Here is a 23,117-nt window from a genome sequence, read left to right as displayed (position 1 = left end):
CATATAACAATGATATAGTCTCTTCCTGTTCGTTGTGCAGTCTCAACACAAAAAGCATGCTCACTAATGGGATTTCTTTATTTGGTTATCTATCTTTTTTATTTAATTTGCGGTTCTCATAGTTAAGATTGCATATTTTTATGCAGTCTTTTTCTCAGGTTTAGTGTCACTGACCAGGATTTCTTACCACTTTATTCCATTTCTTAGTGCTTCTTAGGGACTATTCCTTTTTTAAAATAATAAGTTACTTGGTCCAGGCCTCAGAGGGAGAGAAGAATGCTGGACCTGATTCCCTCCCCCCCTCACCATTCCCTTCTCCTTTTGTGTCGTGTCTTTTAGATTGTAAGCCTGTGGACAGGGAACTGTCTGTTATCCCCTCTATTGTAAACCGTTCGGATTCCCAGTGATTGGGCGGTATATAAATAAAACCTATTATTATTATTATTATTATTATTATTATTATTATTTTTGAAAGACTTTCCTTCCTGCAAACTTTCTGACTTGCATTCAACATGATGGACCAACTCGCATTTAGTGCTACAAGCTCACACTGTGCATTTTCTAAATCTTTTGTTACATTTAGCAGATGATTAACATGCAAAAACTGGCACACTGGACTTGTTATTCGTAGAATCAGAGTCGGAAGGGACCACAAGGGCCATCCAGTCCAACCCCCTGCCATGTAGGAAATCTTAGTGGAAGGTAACACGTGTATATCTAGGTAGATGGTGTTGTGGCTGACTTTAAGATTTGTATTCATTGCTCTTGGTGTTTCTCTTTTGCTCTTTGCAGAGTGGGCACATGCCTGCTGTTCGTGTGTGGGATGTTGCTGAGCGGACCCAAGTGGCTGAGCTTCAAGAACACAAGTATGGAGTGGCTTGTGTGGCATTTTCCCCAAGCTCTAAGTACATCGTCTCAGTGGGCTACCAGCATGACATGATAGTTAATGTTTGGTCATGGAAGGTAAAAATTTAACTAGATTATTTTTGGCACAAGCAGGTTTGGGTGCAGTATTAGGCATACACCTGCCATATTTTCTTATAGGTTAACCCTCCACGTCTACTCTGTACCTTGGCAGTCATTTCAAGTTTACTCAGTTTGCCAAATTGCCTGTGGGTTTCCCCCATTAGGTTTTCTTTCTTAAAAATTTTTTTTTTGAGCATTGGGTAATTTACCAACTCCATCGAACATGAATATACTGAGTTAGATTATTGGTCCAATTTGCTCAGTATGTTCTGTAGTGGAGGGGGGGGGGGCTGTAGAAGTGAAAGGCCAAGAGTCTTTCCAAGACTTACCAAGGGATGGTAGGGCTCAAACTTTGACTCCCTCCACTTGCAAACCATATTTTGTTCTTGTGAGCTGTGAACTTTCTCTTTTCTGATGCAGAAGCTTGCTTCCTATGTTTTGATTTCCATCTCCAAAGTAGAAAGAATCTCTGATATTTTATGTCTGAAACAGGTGGTATATATTCTGACAGAGTCCTCTTTGGCTTGTCTTTGAGAAGTAAAAGGATAATTATTTACATATACAACTTCTCAATCCACAAAAGGGTTGTTTATTTTCTTGAGGCCCCTTTTTAAAAATTGATTGTTCCCTGTGATACCCAGAGAAACAAGGCCTTCAGTGATTGTTAGTACTGAAAGCAGAAACTTCTCCAGGGAAAGAGGTTCCTTTGATTCCTTTGATCAGAATGCCAAATAAACAGGCAATTTTGTTTAAACACAAGTACAGTTTATTTCCTGGCAAACAGTTGTAATGTATTCAGTTTTGCATTTGCATGTTTATTAGAATTACATGTGGGGATTCATGCACAAGCAAGGTTAGCACAAAGGGGAGCTAACATGGTAGTGTATTTGAATAATTGATAATACTGGGTAGCTTTTTTGTAAAGTATGATTGTGGTGATAGCCATTGATACCTCTGAACTCTTTATTTCTTTGTTATATTTACAACCTATTGTTTAGCTCACTCTGGTGTCAACAGTATTCAATGACTTGACTTCCCTTTTTTTTGGTTGTTTCACTGTTTCTTATCTGTTCACATTACTCAATTTGTGTCTAAATTCTGATTAATTATTCACCAAAATACATTCCATTTTTAGGACCCATTTTTATTTGTATTTTTTTTCATAATCTTTATTAAGTGTTATGAGATGTATACAGAAAACAAATGAAATGCATTCATTCACATCGTTGAACTCAATAAAACTTTTTAAACATCCATGTATATCTATCTTCTTCAACAGTCTTCAGATCAAATGTCTATTAATCTAAACCCTTCCTTCCCAGCACTCTAGATACATCTTTTTTCCAGATTTTTAAACTTAGTTTATCTTACATGTATCTATTCTTGGTATTGAACCTTACATTTCTTTTATTTCTTATGCAAGAAATTTTTAGGATTCACCACACACATTCAATATTTTTCCTCTCCTGGGCTAGAATCTTGGTTCGATGGATGATTAGGTCTTTGATCCCTTGAAGGCCTTGACCTTTTTGGTGTGAGTTACAGCTGTGCACACATGGTAAAATTGTGCTCCCACATGGAGAAATAAATTACCAGGGTAGAAGGTGCAGGTTTACTGAATTTTTCCGTAGTAGTATTTTGGAGAAAGTCTCCAAAGAGTAATTTTCCAGCAATTCATCAGGATAGCTATTCAGTATCAACAGTTGATAGTGTAGCTTCTTCAGTTCACTCAGATTTTTAAAGGATTTGGTGTTTTGTGTTGCCATTGCAACTGGCAATAGCAGTTACAGCGTGGGCGGCCTGCTGTCATTTTGCATCCTCCACACAGTGGCATTACTAGGGGGTGTGTGTGGAAGGGGATGGACTGCACCAGGTGACACCTAAAGAGAGGGTGACACCACTGCTCCTCAAACATCTGCTCTTTGGCAGGAATGAGCTGTGGCATTCACCTGTGTCCCTTTAAAATGCTGAAGAGATAGTGTTAGTGAGGTGAAGCTAAATTGGAGGAGAAAGAAGGGGCCCAGGTGTTTTTAAACTTTAAACTTTTAATTTTAAAAAAGTTTTCATTTTTTAAAAAAAATTAAAAATTATTCTTTTATATTTTTCTTTAAAAATGTTACATTTGACCAAATTTTAACTTTAACCACATGTAACTGTGTACATATAAATACATTTAGGCTGTGCATATGGTATTATTATTTAAAGGTATGATTTTAACTTTGCGTGTTGGTTATGTTACAACTGTTACCATTATATTCAGTGATATATGAAATTTATGAGTATCATTAATACAAAAATATCATTGATACAGTGATGTAGTGGGCTCCCATCACTAGTCTTAGCTTTTGCCAGCCTAGCAGTCAAAAGTATATAACGCTGGCTCTATGGCTTAGTAATGGAGATGAGCACTGCCCCCTACAGTCAGATGGCTTGACAGCCTTGTCAAAGGGGAAATCTTTACCATTAATACAAAAAACATATCTAAGGATTTTGTATGGTGTGGTATGGGAGGAGGTCATTGGTGTGTGTGTGTGACACCATAAGTTACTGCACCAGGTGACACCAACCCTAGTGATGCCACTGCCTCCACAATGCCCTATATGTTGGTATATGAGATTCTGGGCCATTGTATATATGTGGATGAACACACACTACACACTCTGAAGGAGAAAATTCTGCCTTCTATTCCAAGGTACTAAGAAAAATCTTGAAACTTTCCTTAGAAAAATGCTTTCTGGATTTTTTTTTTGGGGGGGGATTCTGAAGAATGTTATCACTCTTCAAGGATCAGTGTCTTCTGTGGTGTCTCCCAAAAATATCACTTCTGAAGGACAGTTGTGGATTTATCTTTTCTAATTCAGATACTTACAATCCACTCCTTCTTTGTAATCCCTGTAGCAGGTTTTGTGGCAATAGTAAAGTGTATTCTTCTGGAGAAGAATTGGAACTAGTGTTGTGTCATAATCTGTGCTTCAAGTTCCTCAAAGTTTTCTTTCCTCATAGAAACATAGGCCTGTTACAGACAGCCAAAATAAAGCTGCTTCAAGTCACAGTGGAGGTATGGTGTTTCAATGATGCATGTGTCCTAAGAGTCCAGAAGTCGCACCAAAGCCACGCTCCAGCCTGTGCTCCCACTGTGACTTGAAGCAGCTTTATTTTGGCTGTCTGTAACAGGCCATAGAATCTTAAAGTTGGAAGGGACCTAAAGGCTCATATAGTCCTACCCCCTGCCATGCAGGAATACACAATTAAAACAGTCCTGAAACATGCCCATCTAACATCTGTTTAAAGACTATAAAAGATATTTTCCTCAGGTGCTTTATACTGCAACTTGAATTCTTTTTGATATTGTTTTTGCTGGGTCAGGACATTGTGTATGCTTTTTCTTTCCATTATACATCTCTCCTGGACAGAAGAAGCCTTATTGAGGAGCAATCACTTCATGGACTTCAATTTTGTTAATTTTATTTTAATGGAAAACAACCTAAATATCTAACAAAAGAGCTGCACATTAAAGAATAAAATAATACAGACTATCATCTTAACAATAAAACTTTTTTGCATGGCTTGTAGAAATTTTAGGTATGACCCAAGATCTAAAAATATGTTTATGTCTCAATTCTTTTCTCTTTGGTTAGACAAATGTTTAAAAATACATGTATACAAACATTTCTAAAATATACTGAAAATCAATGTCATTGCCTTATTTGTTAGGGTTGGACAAATTCACTCATGGGCTTCAATTGAAATGCAGGAAGCCAGGAAGGCTGCTGTATGTTGGAGAAGTAATAAGACAATTTTCCCCCCTCCCCTTCCCTTTGGCTAATTCATAAGTAAGGGAAGCGCAGGAAGTCAAGATTCCACTTCTGAGAATTTGTCTGATATTTTCCTCTCCTTTCAACTGTTTCAAAAGAATTTGTTATGATGACTAAATTGTGTGAGAGTGGTGAACAAAGGCAGAGGAAATGTTTGTCACAGCATGAATAAATGTAGGCTGTTCAGAAACAAGTGTATCTGGACAGTCCTTAAGCATACATTAATTATGTGAATAAAAAGAAACCCTGTGAAAAGGAGGCATCTCAGCTGCATGTCTTCACATGATATTTTTAGGAAGCACACTGAAAGTGTTAAGCGGGAGGAGGGATATGTTTTTCTCTCCTCTTTTGCCTTTGCATCATAGTTTAATAAGTAAGATATGGATCTGATTTGTTACTTGTAGCTTAGACTTGCAGGTGGAACCTCTTAAATTTAGCAAGAGATTTGACTTGCTTTAATATCTTTTGTTTCCCCAGAAAAACATTGTAGTGGCAGCCAATAAGGTCTCAAGCAAAGTGACAGCAGTTTCTTTCTCTGAGGACTGCAGCTACTTTGTCACAGCTGGAAACCGGCACATCAAATTTTGGTATCTGGACGACAGTAAAACTTCAAAGGTAAGAGGCACAACTGGTCAGTCCTCTGCATGTTGGTGCCCTCCATTTATATACCATAATCCCCAGCCACTGAGTCCTGATAGGAATTGTAGTCAAACATACCTGAAGGGCACAAGATTGTAGAAGATGGATAAATGGGGAAGAACAACCAAGAGAGATGACATGTTGCTTTGGATGAAATGGAAGAGACGACAAGGGCCATCCAGTCCAATCCCCTGCCATGCAGGAATAAACAATCAAAGCACTCCTAACAGATGGCCATCAAGCCTTTGTTTAAAAACTTCCAAAGAAGGAGACTTCATTACCCTACAAGCAGCATATTACACTGTCATTCCACGTTGCCTTATGCCTATGGCTACTTATTTGTCATTTCCCAAGCAGTTTTAGATGTACTGTTAACCTATTGTTACCTTTGTGGGTAGAACTGGCTAGTGAGGAAAGATAGTGTTTTCTCTTCTATTTCTGCCAGCTTCAGTGACTGTATCTGAGTAGTTCTCTTCTAACTATTTATTCTTGTCAGCATACAGCAATCTTAACATTTGGTTTCTTTTGTCAGGTGAATGCTACAGTCCCTTTGCTTGGGCGTTCTGGTTTGCTTGGAGAGCTGAGAAACAACTTCTTCACAGATGTAGCTTGTGGCAGGGGTAAAAAAGCAGATAGCACTTTTTGTATCACATCTTCAGGCCTCCTCTGTGAATTCAATGAAAAGAGGCTGCTGGACAAGTGGGTGGAATTGAGAGTAAGTTCTGAATCCAGCACCCTTGGGCTTCTGTTTGTGGGGAGTGGGGTGGATAGGAGTATTCCAAGGGCTGGGTTCTGAAGCAGAGTTCAGAAACATTTTTTTTTTAAAAACTACAACTTCCAGAATTTATGGCTGGGAGATAAATCCTGAACCAGAAGGAATATCCACACAGAGTCCAATAAGTCCTTGCCACTTGCATGGACCTTTGGCCCTTGCAAATCTATCCATACTTTCTACTTTACATGTGAAGTGGGAACATAACGCTTTTGGACAGTAGTGCCCTGTATGGAGAGACTCTTAACTCTTAAAGAGGCACTTCAGAACAGAGGAGGGCACAGGGCTGCACAGGGGTTGAGGGCATTTTACCTCCCAGCACCCATCAAGTGGGCTGTGCCAGCAAGTTTCAGTTCACCTGAAGTGACATGATGTCACTTCTGGCCACAATGTTGGCCAATTTGGGGGCATTTTTTCTCTTTCTTGGTGTTTTGGGGAACTTTGTAGAGTTGAGTTAGGGAAGAAAAACACTGCATTTTTAGACAGTTGTGGCCCATTTGGGGGCAAAGAATTGCCCCAAAATCCTCCCCCATCAAAAACATATTTTTTGGTGGTGCTGTGGACTGGAGAAGTCTTCTGAGATGTCCCAAGGCCCACCCCTGTTTTAAAGCCTTCATCACCCAGGCATGGTATTGCCCTAAATGAGTTCCTGATAGTGTCAACCAAGGGACCTTATAAATATTTCATGAGAGTTGTCTGAAATGGCTGTTTTAACAGGACATTCATGCATGTTTTTCCTGTAACAAAAGCAACCTGCTTATAAATCTTGGAAGCTATTTAAACCCTGGAGTAGTTTTATAATGGTTATTTTATCCAGTCTTGTATTATTAGTACCAGGCTACAAAAATTGTAAAGGGGTAGGGGGATCTAGGAACAGGAGCCTTGCTGAGGCCTACATCCTCTCACTAGGCCATCCTGTCAACTGATATTAGTGGTGTTAAATGATCCTTGCACTTTCTTAATGATATTAATTTTCTGGATCTGTTCTGTGTAGACATCTAGGATACACAACATTGAGAAAAGTGAACCAGCATGGTGTAGTGGCTTGAGCATTGGATTACAACTCTGAAACCAGAGTTCAAATCCCAGCTCTGCCATGGAAGCCCACTGGGTGGCCTTTGGCATGTCATTCTCTCTCAGCCTCAACCCCCCCCCCCCTCCATATGATAGGTTCACCTTAGGGTCACCATCAGTCAGACATGATTTGAAGGCACACAACAACAAACGTGAAATTTTCTGCCTTTTCAAATGTTGGTAGGGATTAAAAAACAAAGCACAGCCAAATCCTTTACATACTCCAAGCTGAATGTCTGTCTCTTTTCTTTCTCTTCCTTTCTGCACTGAAATCACCTTCTTATCTTTTACTTAGAACACAGACAGCTTCACAGTAAGTCAGAATAAAGTCATATCTCCAGCACATCATTTCTCATTGTGCCTCCCATTTGTCATCATTTTTCTTTCTTGCAGTAGTGAAAATTAAATTAGAATTTAAATGAACAAATAAGTGGAATAGGTGTGAGCCTAAGCCAGCATGAATGTTCAGTTTTGTCTCTTGATGCACCATATTGTAAAACAGTGCTTTATATGTTGCAACCTACAATATAATATTGCAGTGCGAAGTGTCCAAATCAATAAGCCATGTCCTTCTCCTGATATTCCATTCCCCTTCCCACCTAGCTTTCTGCCTCCCTGTAAGCTCCATAAGTCAGCACTCTGTAACTTCCCCTTCCCCTTTGGGTTTTTTTTTCTCAAAAACAATTTTTTTTGTACTTGTAAACCTCACTAATTGATACTTCTCTCTTTGGGGTGGTACTATTTTTTCAAAATAAGCAATCTGACCTACAGACTGAACAATGAAAGTAGAAAGAATGTTGATAATGGTTGTCCTAGAAGGTATAGGAAACTGTTGAGAAGGGATCTATTTAGGGAGGATTTTGGAACTTTCCCTTTCATTAGGTGGCTTCATTTCATCTTGCTTCACATTTCCCCCCTTTCCTCCTTTACTTCTTCCTGACCTTTTGTTGTCTTTTGGGAAAGAATGCTGCTCATTGCATTATCTTGTACCCTTAGACTACTGTGGCCAACTGCATCTCGGTGAACCATGACTACATCTTCTGTGGCTGTGCTGATGGCACTGTGCGGATTTTTAATCCTTCCAATCTTCATTTTGTTACCACACTCCCTAAACCGCATTTCCTTGGGACAGACATTGCCAGTGTCACAGAAGCCAGGTAAGAAAGAAAGGCAGGAGGTCTAAAGTCCAGGTGTTCTTTACAGCAGTGCCTTGACTGTGGAACTTCCTATCCAAAGAGGTTAGGTTGGCTTCCAGTGCTGTTCCACATGACATTCAGTGTTTGAAAATATGTTTCAAAACTGGTTTAGGAGTATTTAAAGAGTATTTTAGTGTGTCTTTAAAATATTTTTATCATTGTACAGTTGACCCTCTTTATCCACATATTCTTTATCCATGGATTCAAGCATCCATGACTTGAATTTTTTTTAAAATATATATATATATATAAAAATCCCAAAAGCAACCCTTGATTTTGTTGTTTTATATAAGGGATGCCATTTCACTATGCCATTGTATTCAGTGGGATTTGAGCATCTGTGAATTTTGGTATCAATGAGGGATCCTGGAACCAAACCCCAGCAGTTACCAAAGGTCCACTGTATTGTTTTAATTGGTTTTTATTTGTCCATTGCCTCAGGAGCCCTGGTGGGGTGGGAGGCAATACAGAAATACTTAAAATACAGAAATAATAAATCTTATTGCAAAAAAAATCTGTGAGGGATTTTGTTCCTCCACAGTGGCCTCAGTTGATATTTTCTTTGTATTCTTGATCCTGTTTTAGCTAGAACTCGAGAAAGTTAGGCTTTGGGCTACAGCTCCCAGAATCCCCTGGATTAACTAAGGGGTTCTCTGGCTGTAGTCCAATCTGTTATTTTATCTGTACAATGTGAAGAAGGCTTTCATCTGAAAATCAAACCTCACAGGAGGAAAGATGTGAAATATCTGTTACTGCAAGGAGGTGCACTCGATCTGCAGTAACCAGCCTCCCCAAACCTGGTGCCTTTAGTATACAAAACTAAAATAAGATATGCAAAACTGCAGTTCCTATCATCCCCAGCCAGCATGGCCAATAGTCATGTCAATGGGAGGTAGTCTAGCACAAGTAAAAGGTACCACACATGTCTAGCACATGTGAAGAACTGAGGCAGTTTGATTTAGATGGTACTGGGATAAATGGAACAAAAGTCTGACAAAACACAAGGCGGTTTTATACATTAATAGACTAAACAGACATGCCTGTTTGAACTCTTACAGATTTGTGACTTTTTGCCTATTTCTCCTAAAGTTGTTCACTTTTTTCTTTTTCTTATTTACATATTTTTTAATGTCACTTCCTCCCAAATTTCCTGCATACTGGTATCGCTTGGCACATTCATAATTGTCATCCTTTGGATTGCCCTTTACTTGTGCTTAGCCATATTTTTACTAGGAAAGCAGGATGAGCAACTAATGACAGTTGTATCTTAATTTTTTGATCAGTTTGAAATGGGAAACTAAATTCAGAACATGAAATCTACTTGTTTCACTTCTAAATGCCTCCTGTTATTGGAGCATTTGATCAAGAAAACCCTGTATGTTGGCTCTGTTTTTAAAAAAGAAAAATGCTTGTCATTTCTTTCCAAGCAGCAAAAATCACATGGTTCTAAAACTTGGAAGCTATTACAGTTATAGTTGCATGCCTTGTTTTCACTTTAAAGGAAGTTGGAAAACACAGAGTTGTCATTGTAACCAATTCATGCAGTGTGTTCTTTGTGGGATCCTTGTTTATTTGTGACCTCCCTCAGCTTCATTAATTACTCTATTTGGCTTTCAGTACAGTCTTTGTTATATCCCTTGGTCTGCCAGTTCTCAAAATGTGACCCCTTCAGTTGCCCCAATCCTGTTGATCTTAAACAATTTCACTTCAGTCCCTGTTTGATACTCCATTATTCTGTATATGTAGCTGCTTTTTAAAGATGTGGTGGTTGCTAGTATATTGACTTATTGCTAGTCTGCTTTTCCCTAAGTGTAAAGAATGTTTATAATTTATAATTTCCTGAGATCATAATATATTCCTTTTCTTTTTCAGAAAAGCAAGCTTTTGTTTAGTAAATTAGTATTCATTTCATGGTTCTTGATGAATTTATTATTAAATATTAGAATCATATAGTTGGAAGAGACCACAAGGGCCAACCAGTCCAACCCCCTGCCATGCAGGAACTCTCAATCAAAGCATACTGGATAGATGGCCATCCAGCCTCTGTTTAACGACTTTTACACACAAAACTCTACAATACATTCAATAGGATGATATTCCACTTCCTTAAACATGCTATTTTAGCTACTGACACCATTTTTGGGTTGGGGGAATGTAGGAGGAGGAAACTAATACTCTTTTGCCCTTGGTCTTGAGTTAGTTCTCTGTGGCCCTGTACCAATATACATATAGACATGCACACACACAAGTTTGTCTGTGCACATAATTCTCACAATTATCTGTTAGGCATGAGTAAAATTACCCCATTGTGACATACACAAAGAGAAAGATTTGACAAAAAATGGTAAATTTTAGCAAGTGTTTTGAGAAACTGAAATTTGGATAGGATGCTTTCATTCAGAATTCTGTCTTAGGGTGTCCTGCCCTGTGCCACTGTGATTGCAGAAAGGGTTTGGGTATGAAGTCGTAAAAAGAGAGTTGCACCTATAAGGTGGTGGTGGTTTTTTCCTTCCTGAAATAGCAGAGAAATTCAAGAGTGTGGTTAATGGTGGGGGGGAGAGTCTTTGTCTCCATGTGTACAGAGATAACTAGTACTGGAAATTCCCTACACAGAGAGAAAGAACATGATATCCATGGCAGCATGGGACGAGGAGAGACATAAAGGCCATGCATACGGCTTCTTCCTTTACCCTGCCTCTCTTACTGCTGGAGGGTTAATAATCAGATGAATTATTAGAGAGCTTTACAGGATCAAGGAAAATGACAACATTGTTTATCCTCATACATTATTATTATTATTGTTGTTGTTGTTGTTGTTTATTTCTATAGCGCTGTACATGTACTCCTAGATACATCATTTCCATGATTTTGTCCCTGGGTCATGTATAGATTTATTTAAATCCCCCTACTCCCCATGTGTATGAGGAAGCATCAGCTCTGGAATGGCCTGGGAAATTGGCTTTAGCAAGTGTGCATATCAAGTCCTTGGCTGGAAAGCTATGAGACTGTGAGTGTTTTGTTACTAAACCTCCATGAAGTGGGATGGAGGCAAGGATAGGTTGGGACTAGGAATGAATGGGCTACATATTTTTATGGGTTAAAATTAGGGTTGCCATAATTCTGGACCTCCAAACTGGGACAAATGTAGGACAAAAGTAGGACAAAATTTTCAAATGTAGGACACATTTTTTTAAAAAAAAATGGAGGACACGCAAAAAAATTGATGATTTTTAAAAAAATGTTAATATAAATGCATGTTTCTTAGGCATGATCAAAATGGAGGACATTTTGGCATTGTTCCTAGACAGATGGCAGAAATGTACTTCCCTTTCTGGCTAACCTCCCCCCCCCCCCCATTCCAAACAGCATATTTGGGCATTGAAGAGGAGGAAGAGTGGAAAAGGCAGAGGAGGAGGAAGAGGAGAAGAAGAAGAGGAGGAGGAGAAAGAGGAAAGGCTCTTTCCCCTGCCTGGCTGCCTCGGTCGCCAACGGAGGAAGCCAGGCAAGGGAATGGGGCCTCGCTGAAGCCAAGCCCCAAACCCCTGCCTGGCTGCCTCCGTCGCCATTTTGCCCCCACCCCCGGGATTTCCCCCACCCCCCCAGAGACGGAGGCAGCCAGGCAGAGGTTTGGGGCTTGGCTTCAGCCGTCCTCCAAGCCCCAGCCAAGCCTGGAGGACTCCGCGATCGCGGAGGAGCCCCCAGGGCATGGCTGGGGCTTGGAAGACAGACGTCCTCCAAGCCCCAGCCAAGCCTGGAGGACTCCGCGATCGCGGAGGAGCCCCCTGGGCATGGCTGGGGCTTGGAAGACAGGCGTCCTCCAAGCCCCAGCCAAGCCTGCAGGACTCGCTGGGGGGGGGGGGGAGTCCCGGGGGCGGGGCCAAACCGGGGCGGGACCGTGCGGACCCGCCCCAAATCGGGAAAGTCCCGCCCCCAGGCGGGATATGGGAAGCCTAGTTAAAATATGAGCAGGAAAGCAATGTTTTGTTAGTGATGCAAAAGGAAAGCCATTTTTAAACAGGGTTTGCAGATAATTTGGAAAAGAGAAATGTCTCAGAACTTGTCATACTTGATGACTTTAGCTGGCAGTAAAGTTGCATCCTTTCATTCCTTTCTGGTATGTTTCCAGTTAAAAGAATAAAAAGCTCCAGGTTTATTTTTGTCCCTAATCTTTATACGGCAGTGTAGATAACATGATTGATTCAATATTCATTGAAAGGTTATAAAACCTTTTATTAGGGCAACATCTGTCCACAGAGCACTAGGGAGATATTCAGGTTACACAAGAACTCTTTGTTACATCTTCAACAACATTCAGTGTAATTTGAAAGTTTGCATTCATTTACCGAGCAAGGCCCCAATATGAGGTCTCATCACCTTTTTACAGAGGAGCATAATGCCATAAGGTCTGGCAGATCAAAGTTTGACTGTGGAGTTTAAGCCTTTCTTTTTTGTGTACAAAGAGATTAGAGTCCCCCTTTGGATGTCAACTCTGTCATGAACTCAGTATGCAGGCTGTAGGCCAGCTGTATGTGCCTAGCCCTCCGCCCTGTTTGCACTGTGATAATAACAAAAGTGATCAGTGTTGCTGGATTGTTATACAACAGGGGTGGGGAAGGTTTAGGCTTACAGCTGGTTTGCCCTATAGCTCATCAGCTCCACTGAGTACATATAGTAGTAAGGGATTGTGAGATTTGTATGCCAAACATCTGGAGGACCAAAGTTTCCCACCCCTGTTATACTTTTTACAAGTTGTTGCTCACAATGTTTTTTATATATATCAGTTTGTGGTAGCAGAAGTAGTAATATTGATTGTTGGCAAAACAGGCAGACTTACCTATCCTTCCTGGTTTTACTTGGGAAATTCCCTTTTATACTTACTAATAAATAAACCAATAATGTGATAATTAACCATTGTGTTATCATTTCACAGCCGACTGTTTTCTAATGTGACTGATGCCAAGTACCCAGACACCATTGCCTTGACTTTTGATCCCAACAACCAGTGGCTGTCATGTGTTTACAATGATCACAGCTTGTATGTATGGGATGTCAAGGATCCGAAGAAAGTGGGCAAGGTTTATTCTGCCTTATACCACTCCTCCTGTGTTTGGAATATTGAGGTAACTAAAGATGAAGAGGGTTGTGATGTGTGGTGGGAGGGGAGGGAGAAGGGAGGAGACCTAATGAGAGTGTTTCTCAATTATCATTATTATCTGGTTAGAAAACTTAACTGTTTGAAAATGGAGTTGGTAATTTTCTTTATGATGAATTTCCAGACAATATTTGTTCCCCTTTTGTTACTAGGCTTTCCCTGAATACTTGGGTGCAGGTTACAGGAAGAAGCAAAATTTAAATCTGTAGAAAATGAAGTTGGAACTCGTGGAGGTAGAAAGTAATGGTGGAGATGTGGTAGGAGTAGAGGAAATGGGAGTTGGAAGGGGGAGCACTGTGTCTGTTCAGGTAACTGAAAATAGTGCAGGATAAGACCAGAGACCTAACTCAGCCATATGCTATTTAATAATTTAAAACCAGTTGCCTTTTAAGTGACTCTCAGCCTGCAGTGATATGAATCGAACCACTGACAAATCTTTTGCCTCTCGTCATGGCCTCGGTGGTCACAAAAGCTGTTTGTAGGACTGAAACAGAAGGCCCTGAAAGTGCAGCTTGATGCTGCCCCTTTGATTGCCAGATCAGGGCCACAGCAACCACATGTTGTGGCCCCAATCTGACTTTTTGCTGGTCCAAAAAGAAGCGGCAGAAAGCCACTCCTTTTTGAGTCAGCAAAATGCCAGCTTTTCCGCCGCTGCCATGGCTTTGCAAAGATGGGATGATAATAAGCTTTATCAATGATAAAAACTATGTAGAATAGAAAATTTTGGGAGTTGTTTGGTTTCTGGGGTGAAAAAGGCTTCAGGTGCCCAAATAGGTCCTTTTATACAACTGATTAATTAACTGATTAATGGATGAAGTATTTCCTTTTTTGTTTCAGAAACAAACAAGCTTATATGATGGGTTGTTACTGATAAATGGTTAGAATAAAATTCTCTTTTTCCTTCTGCTTTTTTCATTCCTGACTCTCAGGTGTACCCTGAGGTGAAGGACAGCAATCAGTCTTGCTTACCTCCAAACTCTTTCATTACCTGCTCCTCGGATAACACCATCCGCCTCTGGAACACTGAGAGCTCAAATATTCATGGTACTGCTCTGCATCGAAACATTCTGAGCAATGTAAGAACCTGGTTTGATTTGGAATTCACATTTTATTTATTTATTTGTGACTGTCATTAATGTGAGGCCAAAACAAGATAAGCATCCAGTATTACACTGAATGTGCATTCTTGGCAATGTAGCGTCTAATTTTGTTTACAAATGTAAATCCAACTCTCAGGTTAAGATTCACTGGTGAAAGCAGCAGAGGCTAGTTTATAATCTATGCTGTTACTTCAGCATTTTTTTTTTTAATGTAAAAAAGGTCCCCTTAGAAATATAATGTTTCCAGGCTGCTTTGACCTGACAGAACTTCTTTTGCATTTTACCAAAAAACAGCACATTGTATATTCACCTAACTAATCCTCTACGGAACATATACATATCAAAGCGTATGTTAAATGAGAAGAAACTGAGTGTTTTAATAAGTTGCCCCAGTATATGTTGTAGAATATATTGTCTGTCCTTGGCTTTTAAACATAGTCTTAGAGAAGACACCTAACCAGTTCAGTATTTTAGATTCTTTCAGAAATTGGCTGAGAAGATCTGAAAATAAGCTTTCCTACTCCCTTCCTCCTGAGCTAGTGTCCCTCACAATGTCTTCAGATGTGTGCTCACAGCTATCCCTATCTTTAGGCAGAATAAAGCAGACATCCCAGGCAACAGATATAGGGTGTTATGAAAAGGCTGTACAGTCGGCCCTTCTTATACACTGATTTTTTTATACACGGATTCAAGCATCCACGGTTTGAAAATGTTCAAAAAAAGTATAAATTTCAAGTATCAAACCTTGATTTTCCATTTTTTATAAGGGACACCATTTTGCTATGTCATTATATTTAATGCGACTTGAGCATCCATGGATTTTGTTATCCACGGGGGATCTTGGAACCAAACCCCAGCGTATAAGAAGGGTCCACTGTAAACTACTATTTGCTTTTTAAAAATTAATTTTATTTTTATTGCCAAGGAAGACAGAGACACTTGTGAGATTTTCTGCCTTGGATGTCAGAAAAACTTGGCTGCTTTAGATACTAGATGCTTTGACCTGAATGGTGGGCAGAACTATTTGCTCCTTGCCTCACGCAAAACAAAACAAAAAGTAAAAATGTAAAAATGTCAGAATGATTTTCATCTCTGTTCTTTGAATTCTTGTTTTGTGCTCTGTGTAACAAAGCCTTGTGCAGAACCTTGCCATGAGCTAAATCTTCCTGCAGTGTAATTAATAGACTAATAATTATTGAGAGTTCCCCCTACCTCATCTATTTTATATTCCTTTTAGCCTCATAGTTTCTGTCTTTGGGATACAAAATGGCTTCATGCTGCAAGTATATAATGGCTCCTTTCTGTGCTCCCATTATGATCTGTGGACACAGAGCAATATTGTTTCCAACTCTCCACATGCCTGCCTTACCCATTATTCAGTGGCCTGCTATTCTGCATTTCAGCTAAACTTTCTGGAATTCCAGTTTCAGCTCTCTTTTTTTGGTCTTACACACTCCTGTCTTTGCTACTGTTTTAAGTGTTTGTACAAGCCACCAGTGGTGATTCTTGCCCCATCTTGGCTTTGCTTTCATCTGCTAACTTTATATGGCAACTCTTTTTTTCATAGGATCTGATGAAAATTATCTATGTAGATGAAAACACTCAAGCCCTCCTGGACACAGAATACAACACAGCTGGAGGTGTGGACAAGGTGGACTCACAGGTCTTAGATGCAAAAGTGGGGATTCGCACAGTGTGTGTGAGCCCTACCGGAGAGCACCTGGCCTCAGGTGACAGGATAGGCACCCTCAGGTAGGCTTGGGAGTCTTGGAGAGGCCTGGCTTTTCATAATAATGTGATTACTTTTTCACCATGTGCCTCGTTCCTTTTCAGGATCTATGAGTTGAAGTCCATGAGGGAGATGCTGAAAGTAGAAGCCCATGATTCTGAAATCCTCTGCCTTGAGTATTCAAAGCCTGAGACAGGTAAGGTGGTCTCAGCCCTTGCTGAGCAAATCTTCTTTCTTCTACATTAACATCTCAGGGAGAAGTGATTTTCTTCTATTTTCTAGAAAGCTGTGTTTGACTTCTTGTGTTCACAGAGAGACTGTATAACACATAGAATCATAGAGTTGGAAAAGATCAGAAGGGCCATCCAGTCCAATCCCCTCCCATGCAGGAATACACCAATCAAAGCACTCCTAACAGGTGGCCAAACCTACAAAGAAGGAGACTTCACCACTCTCCAGTGCACTTCTTGATAGTAAGAGCTGCCTGACACTGTCAGAAAGTTCTTCCTAATGCTTAGGTGGAATCTCTTTTCTTGTATTTTGAATCCATTGCTCCATGTCCTAGTCTCTGGAATAGCAGAAAACAATATTGCTCTCTTCTCAATATGACATCTGTTCCTATATTTAAATATAGCTATCATGTCAACCTTCTCTTCCCCAGGCTAAACTTACCCAGCTCCCTAAGCTCCTCCTCATAGGGCCTAATTTCCAGACTTTTCACCATTTTAGTCACCCTCTTCTGGTTATGCTCCAGCTTGTCAATATCCCTCTTGACATACCACACACACAATATGAAAAGATGAAGGGATTTCATCTTCCCATTCTCAAGATGCACTCATATACAGCTCATTTCCCTTTGTCTCTTTTTAGTTTGTCCAATGGGACAAAGAGGTATAGCCTCACCTTTGTGTTCATCTCCACTGTGCCAAAATAAAATAACATGAGAGGCAAAGAACTGCCATTTTATCAGTAAGGCTTTTCCTCTTATCTTAATAACAGGGTTGAAGCTTCTAGCATCAGCTAGTCGGGACAGACTGATCCATGTCCTGGATGCAGGGAGGGATTATAGCTTGCAGCAGACTCTGGATGAGCATTCATCCTCCATCACAGCAGTGAAGTTTGCAGGTAATGAGATTGTGTATCTCCTTTGGTTAACATAAATTAACACTCATTCATCATTGCAGTTGTAAATGAAGTGGACACTGGCATCTTCTTTAACTGATTTATACATTTTACTTCTTTAGATGTGGCTTTTGAATGGTAGGATACTGATTCTTTTCTTCCTTTGGAGTGTTAGAAAGTATCCAAATACAGGGAAGATAACTGGTTAACGTAGAGTCTACACACAAAAGCATTTGTTTCCTTATGATAAGCATTTAGGTGATGGGTAAAGTATTTCCCATACTGGGGATGCAGTGGCTCAAGTGGTTAAGATGCTGAATGTCTTGATTGCAAGATCGGCAGGTTGGCAGCTCAGTTGATGCATGACGGGGTGGGCTCCTGTCACTAGTCCCAGATTCTGCCAACCCATCAGTTCGAAAAGATGCGAATGTAAGTAGATAAATAGATGCCACTTCAGTGGCAAGGTAAACAGCATACTGTGTAGTTATGCTGGCCACATGATCACAGTAGCCTCTAACAACGCTGGCTCTTCAGCTCAGCAACGGTTGGACATGACTTGACAACTTTGTCAATGGGGAATACCTTTACCTTTTAAAAATATTCTCCCAAATTTATGTTTCACTTGATCCTATCACATATAGTTTTGGCTTGCTTACTTGAGGATTGTAGAACCATTTGCAGAAATTTCCCTGTGGAATACTATCCTTTGTTGATAGATCAAATTGTAAGAGTTAATTTGAGAACACAAAATAATTCATTAAAAATAATTAACTATTTGTAATTAATCTCCTTTCCAACAACTATGGCACAATTAAGTTGTACATGACAGACAGGCAGGAAAAGTCATGTGAGATGTACAAAGATAACTGTATGGTAGGAAGACATTTGAAAATTGTCGTTGCATGTCTGCTTGTTCATTGTTCCACTTGTTTCTCTCTGCTTTCAGCCAATGATGGCAAGGTACGAATGATAAGCTGTGGAGCAGATAAGAGCATCTATTTCCGCACTGCACAGAAGGTAATGTTGTTATAGTCTTCTCTCTTTGTGTAACTTTTGGGATGGAGCTATTGTAAGAAGGAATGTGAAAGCAAAATCTTTAGTTGATGTTACAGGCCTTGTTTAATTCTGTTCTGACTTTTTAGAAACCACTTTTAAGAAACTACGTAGGACTGCTGGTTGTAGATCATTTCACTTGCTGCCTTTTCCATTTTCTTCTTGCATTGGTTCCTTTGAAGAGTGCTTTTGAGGAAAAAAGATATCATGCATGTGCATTTATTCTGTATTTGATTTTCTTTGATTTTATTTTTTTGTATGTGTTCAGATGGGTGATGGGGTTCATTTTACCCGGACACACCATGTTGTCAGGAAGACCACTCTTTATGACATGGATGTGGACCCTAACTGGAAATATGCTGCTATAGGATGCCAAGATCGTAACATAAGGTTTGTTCACTACTTGCCATGAATGTTTCTCTAACTCCAAAACCTATCTGTAAGGTTTGATTTGAGCCAGTGTAGTGGCTTGAATGTTGGACTATGGCTGTGAAGACCAGGGTATGAATCCCCACTCAACCCACTGGGGAACATAAGGAACATTGGGAAACAGAAATAAACTGTTTCTCAGTGAAGCTTTTTTGACAAAGGAGTTATATGCTCTTTGTAACTGGCTCCAGTCACCATTCTGGCTGAGGCCAGTTTCCAAAGCAGATTGATGTACAGTGTGTTACAGTAGTCCAAACAGGATATAATCAAGTTCTGTATCACCACAATCAAATCTGACTTCACAAGGGATGAGTGTAGCTGGCACACTAATCTTAACTATGCAAATGTGCTCCTGGCCACCACTGAAACTAGGGCATCAAGACTGAAGATTGAGTCAAGGAGTACAACCTGCACCTTCAGGGTGCTTGTAATCACATCCAGTGTGATCTGAACCCCTATTCCCTCATCTGCCTTTTGCCTGATAAGGAACAGCTCTGTCTTGTCTTCAGTTTTTGCCCTCATCTAGTCCATTACTGACAGCAAAGAGTGGCTCAGTACAGGACAGATTCCTTTGAATTAGGTGGAAAGGAGAGATAGAGTAGGCTGTCGTCAGCATATTGGTGACATTGGACTCCAAAACTGTGGACAAACCCAGTTCTTTTATGTGTATGTTAAACAGCATTGAGGACAAAACCAAGCTCTGAGAAACCCATAGGCCAACAGCCAGGAAGTTGATCCGAATCCTCCAGCACCACCTTCTGACTTTGCCCATACAGGAAGGAATGGAGCCACTGTAAAACAGGGCCCCCAAGTCACATGCAAGAGAGGCAGCCCAGAAACATACCATGTTCAGCTCTTCTGTTTTTCTTGTTTGTCTTTCTCTTTTATTTCGTTTCTAATTATACTTTAAAAATCTAGTTCAGTTTTTAAAAAGGTTTGCAGTGTGTCAGCAGACAAATCAAAATTTTATTTGCCTAGATTATTCACCATGTAAGTGGTTAATTACTTCTATCACACTCAATATTTGAGGAACTAATTGACATTCCAATGGTTGGAAGTAGCTCATTTCTCTTATGTTTAAAAATATACAGCATGGAGTAATGATTTGAGTATTTCACTGGGACACTGGAAGATGAACATTTGAATCCCTGCTTGGCCATGAAAACCCACAGGATAACTTGGGCAAGTCACATTCTCTCAGCCTCAGAGGATGGCAGTGGTAAACTCCCCCTGAAGATACTTACCAAGAAAACCCTATCATAGGTTCACCTTAGGGTCTCTATAACTCAGAAATGACTTGAAGGCACACAACAACAACAACAACAGTAATAACAGAAGTATATAGTGACGAAAGAAATGGCAGATAGCCTAAGCACAAGGACAGCCTTTAGCTTTCTTTTCTTTCTTTTTAAAGAATTGAATGATTTCTTGGAATTAGTCTTTCTGAATATCAGCTGTTACGAGCTTCTCAGATGTCTGGCTGATGTTAGATACAGACTATGCCTGATACAGCATAGCTTTTCTTATGATGACCTGTCTTGGTTTCTCTTGCAGGATTTTCAACATTAGCAGTGGGAAGCAAAAGAAGCTATACAAAGGATCCAAAAGTGAAGATGGCACCTTAATTAAAGTAAGGCCTTTATTGATTTTAACAAGGCCTCTCCCAGTTTACCTTGTTTCATGTCTTTTATTACACGTAGCTCTAATTGAGGAATTGAATTTCAAATTCATGTAACTTCAAGGCTTTACACCTTGTGATTGGCATTTTGTGATGTGATCACATGATGTGATGCGATATATGTGTATAATCTGAAAGGTGGTTTGTGTTTGTGTAAGATATGCTTGATGGTTTGTCTCCCATGGAGACATTCTACTTATAAATTAAAGATAAAAATGATACACTAAAAAATTATTACTACTCCTGGCTTGATTGCTGATCATCCTCCCTGTAAAGCAGCCTCTTTGCACTATAAATGGAGTGAATGTATCACTAATGGCTAGAGGCTGCTTGATCTAAGTGCTTTGTTTTTAAAGTGGCACCTGTAGTTAATTTCTCTGCTGCTGCTCTAAACTGACCCATATGCACAAAATCTGGTTCTGCTGCAAAAGCATGTATAAGACATTTGTATTCTCCCCATTGTGTTTGTGTCTCAGTATCCTAGGGCGCTTCCTGCATTTGCTTTTGAAGATGCTTTCTGTGTTGTAGCCCATGTACCATAGCTTTGTCTCTGACCACTTTGTAGTTTTTCTTCTCTTCCCAATTTGATTCAGGAAGAATATTTTCTAGCCAGATCAGTTTGTTTGCTTTCCAGATGATTTCAGCAGTCCAGACTGTTAAAATCTGTGAAACTCTGGAAATGACAATATTGTCGAGTGAAGAGGTCTGGAAATTATTAGCCTGCATATAGATCAATGCCAGCAATGGCTGCCTCTTGTACTTATGGGGAATTCCTCCCTTCTGATGTTAGGTATAGCTTGTGTCAGAGGAAATTTATATTTATGTATACATCTGTGGTGCTCCTGTCAATTCAGTCTCCCCTAGGAGATTATTATACATGACTTTTAAACCATGTTAGACCTGGGGGAAAGTGGCTTTGGCAATACTTATCGCACAATGACATCTCTGACCCATAGCTGCTATGTCCCTGACCTATAGCTGCTATGTTCCTGACCTGTGTTACTGACAGGAGAAATCCATCAATGATCTTCTAGTCATGCAAGTTGCCAGGCCTGAAATATCACTACTGGGTCAGTTGCAATATTGGCAGTTTTATCTTCTCTCCCTGTCCCCATCTCCCTCATTATTCTCAACCAGCCTGATGGCCTTGAATTTTTTTTCTATACCTTTTCTTTACTTTTTAACTTGCATTGTAATAGCAGAACTCCGGAACTGCATGACAAGTTGAAAAAATTAATTAATTAAAATTAAATTAAAAACAAAAACAAATGGCATAGTGGGTATGGAGTACAGAATTAAGGCAACCCACATTTAAAAGTTGAGCTGGCAAGTCTGTATGCAGTAAATATGTGTGCATCTGGTTTAGCTCTAAAGTGATAAATTCTGGCCATACTAAGATGAACTGCAAAACATCCAGATTATGGAGCAAAATCCCACAAATCAAAATTTCTAAAGCAAAATACCCTGTGCCACTGATATACCTGATACATTGTTTTCCACTCTGGAACATTCATTTCAGGTGCAAACAGATCCCTCTGGTCTATATATTGCAACAAGCTGCTCTGACAAGAATCTTTCTATCTTTGACTTCTACTCAGGCGAGTGTGTGGCTACAATGTACGGACACTCAGGTAAGATATTAATGGTGAATATTAGTTGTAATAACCTATTCAAAAGATTGGAAAGTGCCAAGCAATTCTGGAAATAACCTTGTTGTGTGTATTTAAGCTAGCATAATTAATTGTGTTTAAGATATTCATATTTAAGGCCTGTATTTAAGAGAGCCGGCATGGTGTAGTCATTTGAATGCTGGACTAGGAATCTTGGAAACCAGGTTTCTAGTCAACACTCAGCCATTGAGGGCCGAGCATTGACTAGAAACCTGGCAGTTAATGGGTGATGCTATGCAAGTCACACTCTCTCAAACTTAGAGGAACATAATGGCAAGTCTCTGCAGAAGAAACCTTGCCTAGAAAACTGTATCATTGGGCTTCCATAAATGAAAGCCAGCTTGAAGGCACACAGCAACAGCAACAAATGTGAACTAAATTCTTTGGCATATTGGGTTGAACTGAGAGGGAGCAGTTGTTCCATTAAATTATCTCACTAGTGACAATGAGTACCAAAACTGTTGCCAAAGCGTACATGATGCCCTTTACATGTTTTAGTATGGCTTGTTTCACTTGTTTTTGTAGTGGATTTGTAATTCTCATTTTTTGGCTGAAGCCTTCAAGCAGCTTGCACTGCTAATTTAAACACAAATAATACATGACCTCAGGCAAGTCACACTCCATCAGTCTCAGAGGATGGCAATGCAAACCCTCTCTGATAAATTTGCCAAGAAAACTTGTGATGGGGTTGCCATAAGCTGGAAACAACATGAGGGCACACA

The 23,117-nt window shown here is 39.9% G+C and overlaps 1 protein-coding gene across 4 annotated transcripts in view; it reads left to right on the top strand.

The window, feature by feature from the left end:
• Positions 1–23,117, top strand: part of MAPKBP1 (mitogen-activated protein kinase binding protein 1) — a 152,000-nt gene that overhangs the window by 100,590 nt on the left and 28,293 nt on the right. For 3 of the 4 annotated variants that reach the window (XM_089521900.1, XM_089521899.1, XM_089521896.1), the window contains exons 5-18: positions 793–963; positions 5,259–5,396; positions 5,953–6,135; positions 7,562–7,579; positions 8,263–8,423; positions 13,393–13,582; positions 14,544–14,690; positions 16,282–16,466; positions 16,548–16,639; positions 17,443–17,568; positions 18,512–18,582; positions 18,887–19,008; positions 20,602–20,677; positions 22,245–22,356. In XM_089521900.1, coding sequence (XP_089378026.1) covers positions 793–963; positions 5,259–5,396; positions 5,953–6,135; positions 7,562–7,579; positions 8,263–8,423; positions 13,393–13,582; positions 14,544–14,690; positions 16,282–16,466; positions 16,548–16,639; positions 17,443–17,568; positions 18,512–18,582; positions 18,887–19,008; positions 20,602–20,677; positions 22,245–22,356 — 1,792 coding nt within the window. The remainder of the gene's footprint in view (positions 1–792; positions 964–5,258; positions 5,397–5,952; positions 6,136–7,561; positions 7,580–8,262; positions 8,424–13,392; positions 13,583–14,543; positions 14,691–16,281; positions 16,467–16,547; positions 16,640–17,442; positions 17,569–18,511; positions 18,583–18,886; positions 19,009–20,601; positions 20,678–22,244; positions 22,357–23,117) is intronic. The other variant, XM_089521897.1, reaches the window with a different exon arrangement.

The sequence above is a fragment of the Sceloporus occidentalis genome, unplaced genomic scaffold (genome assembly GCF_023333645.1).
Source record: "Sceloporus occidentalis isolate IW3139 unplaced genomic scaffold, rSceOcc1.0.p SCAF_4, whole genome shotgun sequence".
NCBI classification, from domain to species: Eukaryota; Metazoa; Chordata; class Lepidosauria; order Squamata; family Phrynosomatidae; genus Sceloporus; species Sceloporus occidentalis.
This window is presented reverse-complemented; position numbering and strand designations above follow the sequence as displayed.